Genomic DNA, 7494 nt, shown 5'->3' with positions numbered 1-7494 from the left:
GGTGACATTGTCAAGGGGAGATATCTCTATAAAGCCAGCTTTGGGAGAGCAGCGGCTTTTGCTTTTATTGTGGTTTTCTGTTGTTGTTTAAGACAGGAGGAAATCTTCCCATTTGACATGAGGGTGGTGGGGGGTAGTCCCAGCCTTCTGATGTTGAAAGGAGCTATCTCCTAACATTTGCTCAGAATACATCTTTATAAATGTCAGGGAGCAGCGAAACTTTCCAGACTTAAAAGAGGGATTTGAGACGAGGGGGGAAAAGACTTCTGTGCCAGCTCATGAGCCAGAGCTGAGGGGGGAGCAGGTTTGGCTGCTCATGAAAAATCATTTAAAGCCCAGGAGCAGTGGTGTTGGGTCTGGAGGGGACGGGCTCAGCTGCAGCTCCGGGGCTAACAGGTTTGGTGTGCTGGGGCTGGGGCTGACCCTGCTGCTGGCACAGCTGACTGTGGATGAGGGATGTGTTTGCACGGGTAGCATGTTAGTATCCTTGGGTTGTTATGCCACTGAATACCTGGGCTTGGGATATGGTTTTGTTGTAATTCTTATACCTCATAGCTACCTTCTCTGGAAACTTTGTATTTGAAGAGCTTAATAAGTGGGGTGTTTGGGAGCAAATAAAGAGTCTGGGACCCGGAGGAAAGGCAGCTGTTGAAACTGATGGGGGAGTGGCTGGGGGATGTGGCCAGGGAAGCTGGGGGTATGTGCCCAGGACAGCTGGAGCAGTAGTATGCTCCCGCAGAGGTGAGAGAGGTGTGGGACCGAAGTGTCAGCCCCTTGGCAGGGAAACCTGGCGCCATCCTGCATGTCCCCCAACCTTTACCCCTTCTAGCTCCCAGCCTTGATGCTCATCTCGGGTACCCCAGTATCAGTCAGGACCCACTGAGTCCTGGGGTGGCCTCTGGGGTCAACAAGCCCTGTCACACTCCTGAGTCACCTGTACCTCTCTGTTTAGGGCATGTCTGGATGGGGCATGGCTCTGTAAAGGACTCTGGTTGCTGTGTCCTGGAGCTTAATGCTCCTTCTCCTGGAGAGGTTTTGCTGGCACAGGAGGCACCACCGCGGTCTGGGCTCCATGCCTCCCTGTAAAGCCCAGCTGGAGGCCGGTGATCTCGGCTCAGCCCATTTGCCCCGCTGAGGAGTAGAGATTATAATGGTGTGTTGTATATTTTTTAATTTCCTAAAGGTAACTGTTCAGTCCCCACCTAATTTTACACAGCATGTGAGGGAGCAGAGCCTGGTGACGGATCAACTCAGCCGGCGGCTTGTCCGTACCTACCAGCTGTACAGCCGGACCAGCGGGAAACATGTGCAGATCTTGGACAACAAGAAAATCAATGCGATGGCAGAGGATGGGGATGTGCACGGTAAGGACGCACCATGGCAGCAGGCGAGGGGGGAGCTGGGGAGGTGTTCGCAGCCCAGCGTGGCGATTGATGATTTCCGTCCTGTTTGTTAGCCAGAAATCGTTAAAATCGTTCAGCTTGTGGGGGTTTGTAAAGGGAGAACATAGGGGTCAGTAATCAGTGGCTGTGTGATTCAAGGTGAGGGCAGGTTCCCTGTGTTGAGAGAGGGGACTGGTGCTTGCAGGATGGGCTCCGCTCCTTTCCTTTTTATTTTTGGTTTGCACCTGACTCAGAGGGCTCAGGGCTGTGGCATCCTGAGCATCATCACTTGTTTCATCCCAGCTCTTTGCAGGGATGGGTATTTCTGAGACTTCTGTTTGAAACAGAACTAGCAAGGAAAGTTGAAAAAGAAGAGGCAGAGACAAGAAAGGGGTAATGGCTGCTTTGGAAGCCTATCCTAAACTAGAACAGTCTGAAGTCATGTTTTCCCCATGTAGCCTCATCCCTCCCTTCTCAAAACGAATCGCGAGCAGAGGCTCAGTGAGGCGGTCAGCTGCGGGTGAGGATGCTGCAATGTTTCCAGAGACAAAGCAGGGAATCCGCAAGCATGAGAGCTTGTGCTCTGCCACAGCCCCTCTGCCATCACCCTGGCACCTCCTCCCCAAAATGTCCACCCTGTCCGGGGCAGGGGGACTGATCCCTCTGCTGAGGACACTTGAAGCCCAAATACTTTGATCGCGTGCGCTAATGACACATTGGGACAGCCAAACGCAGCGCTGGGGTCAGTGGGGCCAGCGAGCCCGGCACTGCCGCGGGGCTGGCTGCAGGAGGCCTGATCCTGTGCCTGGCTCAGGGAAGTGTCTGTGTTCCTGTGTGGTGTACGTAGGGATCACAACTGTTTTTCTTAGGTATTAGCTGTAATTTCCCTTTCTTGCTTGGGGAGATTAGTAGAAACAATTTTCTTCCTTACCCTTCTGTTTTTGTTTTGTGTTTTGGTTTTTTTTCTTTTTCCTTCATTTTGCTTTGGCTGAAAATTTCATGCTGGACATTAGCAGTGCAAGTGCAGTGTGGATTCCATCTATGTGATGTTCCATACATTTAGTATTAATGCTCCAAATTAATTATTCCCACCCCAGAGCAGATCTAGCTTGAAAGGGCAGTAGCTAATTTCCCAAGCGCGCACACAAAGAAATCCCATCTTGTTTTAGACCTCTCCTGCCTGGATTTCAAAAAACAGTTAGTGCATATTTAAATAACAACCAGGTTTAAATAAGGCCAAAAGGAGGGGACTGGGGGTGGCTTGAAAAACTCTATTAAAATGTAATAAAAAAAGGTTAAGCATTTGAAGAGCTAAGGAGGAAAATGAAGACTGATCTAAACCAGAAAGAGAACAAGCAGTTTTTCAGATGTAAAGTTTTAAAAGAGTTGCAAGTCTGTAAATGTTAAAATAGAGGTTCAGGATTGTTCTGTATGAATCTCTAGGGAGGCCCCCATGTCTGGAAGAACTATTAAAACGCTTCTTACTTTCACCTTTTTTAACATTTCCTGAATACTTTCTCCTCTTCGCAGTCCAGTTGGGGGATCAAGTGTGTCTCACTGCATTTTTTCAGCATTTACGTAGCCACTTTCCCTTCAAAGTTTGAGCATGAAACATAATTTTACTGGGATAAATCTGTCACTTAAATGAAAGAATAGAGTTGAAAACTTTAAGCTCCCCCCCTCAAATAAGGGGGGAAAAAAGTATTCCCCTCAAATGTTATTTAGAAATCCACTTTTGCAGCAAATATCACCCCTCCCTGAGTCCTTTCTTCTGCTTTTTTTGTTTCATTTTTGGGGGTAGGCGTGTAAAAGGGGTTGATTTATTTTTGCAGATGACCCCTTTCCCCACGCTGACATTTTTACAGCCGACTTAACATCGAATCCGGCGTTTTCAGTTATTTGTCTTAATTGTCAATATTTGATTGACTTTTTTTAATTCTAAGGGAAGGCAGGCAGCCGGTGCAGCCTGGCGCGTCCCTCCCAGGCTGTGCCTGCCACCAAGAAAACTGCTGCCAGCTGCAGCCTGGACTCGACCCCACGAGTGGCTGGGGACGCCAGCACAACTCCCTGCCACTTGCTGGTTTTTGTCTGTGCCCAGAGTTTCCCACTGGTTGGGGCTGGAGTTTGCAGGGTTCAGAGTTGCCTACACGAGTCTAGGGGTGCAAGTCCCCAGGGCCAGGTTGCCTTCATCCTCTGTGGATGATGGGGCTGGAGTGATGCACTGGCTGGACTCATGCAGGGCAGCAAACCCGTCTGGTGGCTGTAAATCACAGCTACCCTTTGGGGGAAAAAAAAAAATAGAAAAGAAAAAGGAAAAAAAGTCCGAAAGAGAAGCAATGTGCATCTTTAAAGCAGGGTTTTGTGCTCACTGGGGCCAAGGCTTCCCCCCTCCCTCCCTCTCTCATCCCTCCCTCCCTCCTGGCTCTTTCTATCTCTCAGAGAGGAAAAATCAATTCTCCTCAAACCTTTTACTGCCTCTGAGATCAATTTGCCCCCCCCTTTCCCCAATATAGATAAATAGGGGGTCACTATCTCAGGGCTTCATTTGCAGAGTGCCACGGCTCCCATGACTGGTTTTGGGGATGCTGGGTGCTTGCCAGGTACTGGGCATTGGTGCTGGTACAGCCTGGGGTTGGCTCTTGCCAAATTTCTTGTCTCTGAGTTTAATCTGTGCATGTCTGCGAGTAGAGGGATGTGGGAAAAGGATAGTTTGGGGATGAGAAATGCTGCAGTGTGATGTTGACAGGAGGGAGTCCAGGGAGGGAGTGCCTGCATGCACATCAAGCCTGGCTTGCTTGGCAGCACCAAATCAGTCAGCCCCAGCAAATTTTGGGAAGATTTTTCTATTGGTCAACTCAGCTGTTGCCAACACTTCTTGCCTGCTGTCCCCACCTTGGTGCCATTGACCTTAGCAGTGCCTGTGGTATGAGGGGTGCAGGATCAAGGCATTGCAGAGAGATGCAATTTGTTCCTAGCCTCGAGTGTGATTTAAACTCTCTTTAGCTTGTGTGTATACCCACAACTTCCTTCTGCCATTCAAAGCATCCTCCTGCAGAGCCTCCTACTCCAGAGCAACATCACTGCCCTCACTGGGGCTCGCTGGAAGCTGTGTGTCCTGAGGTAGAGATGTGCAAGCTGTGGTGGACCACAGTCCTGAGGAACTGAGCAGGTCTTGTGCTGAAATCGGAGAGGATAAAGCATCAATGGGCTTATTCCCATAATAAGACTCTAGACTTGGAAGCTTCGTGATCTGAGCTCTACCTACTTTGTTAAATAGTGTTTATAGCACTAGGGACTGATGTCCTCCCACAAGAGGTGATGGTAGTGAGATGGGACAGTCCCAGGTGGCTTTTCAGCCCCATGGGAAATTCTTTGGTGCTTGGCACAGCACAGACCTTCTGAGGTTCACACAGGTAGCCACTATCCCCATCACGGCTTGCTCTGGGGACAGCAGCTGCAGGAACGGGGAGAAGGAGGTCCTGTCCCCATCCTCCCCCTTCCCTGGGGATGGATGGGCTTCGGGGCTTGGGTTCCCAGGGTGAAGGCAGGGAGGGAAGGTGACAGGTCTATTTATAGGCAGCCCATCGATCTGGCGATTTGCATAGCTCCTTCGGAAGTCGATCGATGCCTCCATTAAAAAACTGAGACCAAATCAATACGCCCTCTCGACACGTGCAAAGGTGAAAGGCATTAAAAGGATGGCTGCACCCTTCATGCTGCCCCTGCCAGCTGCAAAGTCACTGCTCCTCCTGCAGCCATGGCCTGGCAGAGAGACACAGAGCTGTGTCCCCCTGGGCTGGGGACAGCTGGCAGCATGCCGTGCACTTCCAGAGGGTGCTCTCCTGCTGCTTGTCTGCAGGCCCACCCAGACCTACCTCAGTTTGCAGGGCAGCTGGCTTGTTCTCCATCAACCAGTGCATGCCCTACTCAGTGCCCTGCCTCCTCCTGGGACACCTCTGAACCACTGGGCTCCTGAGCCACTGAGCCCCGTGGAGCTGAGTAAAGCAGAACTACCCCCAACCAGCACAGCTCAGGGTGGTAAAGGGATGTGACCAAGGTCATGCATGACCACAGTGGCAGGGCAAGGGGTGGGGGTCGAGGCTGTATCTTAACCTCATGTCCTGCTTTTAGGGCTCTCTCTGGCCCAGTCACTGGAGAGCATGTCCCAGCAGTGCTCAGCATTGCAGGGCATCGCTGGGGTCTCCATCCCTGTGTCTGCCCCATCCCAGAGCCCCTCTGACCTCCTTCTCTCTATCCCCCTTGCTCTCCCCAGCCAAGCTCATCGTGGAGACAGACACCTTTGGAAGCCGTGTGCGCATCAAGGGGGCAGCCACAGGTTTCTACATCTGCATGAACAAGAAGGGCAAGCTGATTGGCAAGGTAGGGCACTGGACTCAAGAGCACGGGCAAGGCATGAACTGACAGGGATGTGGAGCAGGGGCTGCTAGGAGAGATGTTCTGACCTGATACAAAGCTCACCTGTGTGGGTGGGAAGGCACAATGGGGGTGTCCCGGGGCTCAGGCAGCACTCCCTTTTTGGGAGCAGGGGGATGAGCTGCTCCACAGCCTGAGGGAAGGAGGGGAGCAAGAGAGGTGGGCGCATTCCTTCTATCTTCCTGAACAAATAGGAGGATTGCTGGTCTATTCTCCACAATTACATGGTACAAGTGCCAGGAATGTTAAGATGCTCCATGGGGCTGGCCCCAAGGCCAGGCCCCACTGCCTGCTGGTTCGTCATGCTCTCTCTGTGCCTTGATGCCCCTTTGTGGGGGTGGGGGGGCTGAATGTCTGGAATCCCACCAGGACAGTGACTGTCTGTGAGGATTTTCCATGACAGCTCCCTCCTGGGGGCTGCCCAATGCATGTCTCTCCTTGTCCCACCGCTGTTTGTAATGGGGGGACCTCAGTCCCCAGCTGCCCTATGCTTCCCCCCCCACCTGCATCTATGGGCATTGTCACCATTGACTCCTACATTGCTTCTCCTGCCTCTCAATGCCCCTTTTATGCCCCTCCTATAGTAAAGACCCCAGGGTGATAGGATGGGTGGATGAACTGAGACAAAGAGTTTGCTTATGGTCACGTCCAGCCCATGGCACAGATAAGGCAAAAATCCCCGTATGGGTGAGGTGGAAATGAAGGCTGGGACCAGCTGCATTGGGGTTTGCAGCTGGCATCACATTAGGAACACAAACTGCAATATACAGCCATTATGCCACAGTGCCTACTCCCTGCAGCTTGTTAAGGAAAAGTGGATTTTGGGCAACCCTGACCTGTGGGAGGAGAAGCAGGGAAAATAAGCCCTTGGTTGCCACACCAGACTGAGAAGCAGCCCTCTGGGCAGGTGCCCGTTGCTTAAATTTCCCCTCCTGTCCTCTTCTCAGAGCAATGGCAAAGGCAAGGACTGCGTCTTCACAGAGATTGTCCTGGAGAACAACTACACAGCTCTGCAGAATGCCAAGTATGAGGGCTGGTACATGGCCTTCACCCGCAAGGGCCGCCCGCGCAAGGGCTCCAAGACCCGGCAGCACCAACGGGAGGTGCATTTCATGAAGAGGCTTCCCAAGGGCCACCAGACCACTGAACCCCACAGACGCTTTGAGTTCCTCAACTACCCCTTCAACCGGAGAAGTAAAAGGACTAGAAACTCCAGCTCCAGGGTGGGCCCTTGATGTGCCTGCTCCTGACCCTTTGCCTGCCCCTCTCCTGGAGGATGCTCCTCGGAGCTTGGTGGACTATATGTAGAGACTTTCCCATATGGGTATTAAACAAAACAAACAAAACAAAAAAAAAAAAGGGAAGGGGAAGATAAGAAAAATTACCTGCTCTAGTTGTTGATACTTTTGGGGGGTGTTTGGTTTTTACAGAAAAAAAAGAAAAAGAGAAAAAATAAGAGAGGCTCTATTTTTGTACTCCAGCTTTAAAAGTAAAGAAACATTCAAAGACTGGTGAAGGGGTATGAGCCCTTCACTTGGAAATGTTCTAGTCTGTTCGGGGTCACGCTTTATTTTGTAATTTTTTTTTTTGTAGCTTTAGAGGGAAAGGAGTTTAAAAAATCATGTTTAAAACAAGCAAGCAAAAAAAAAACCAACATGGAAATCCAAATCTGGAGCCA

The 7494-nt window shown here is 51.0% G+C and overlaps 1 protein-coding gene across 1 annotated transcript; it reads left to right on the top strand.

The window, feature by feature from the left end:
- Positions 1–1183: 1183 nt before the first annotated feature.
- On the top strand, positions 1184–7057 carry FGF8 (fibroblast growth factor 8 (androgen-induced); the record flags this gene model as incomplete). The annotated part of the gene is made up of 3 exons (XM_009070388.1): positions 1184–1364; positions 5656–5762; positions 6764–7057. Coding segments are annotated over 3 exons (576 nt in total), but the record flags the coding sequence as incomplete, so codon positions are not given.
- Positions 7058–7494: the final 437 nt, after the last annotated feature.

This window comes from Acanthisitta chloris, unplaced genomic scaffold (assembly GCF_000695815.1).
Source record: "Acanthisitta chloris isolate BGI_N310 unplaced genomic scaffold, ASM69581v1 scaffold2002, whole genome shotgun sequence".
Classification (NCBI taxonomy): domain Eukaryota; kingdom Metazoa; phylum Chordata; class Aves; order Passeriformes; family Acanthisittidae; genus Acanthisitta; species Acanthisitta chloris.
The sequence above is the reverse complement of the archived record's forward strand: the minus strand, read 5'-3'. Positions and strand labels throughout refer to the sequence as shown.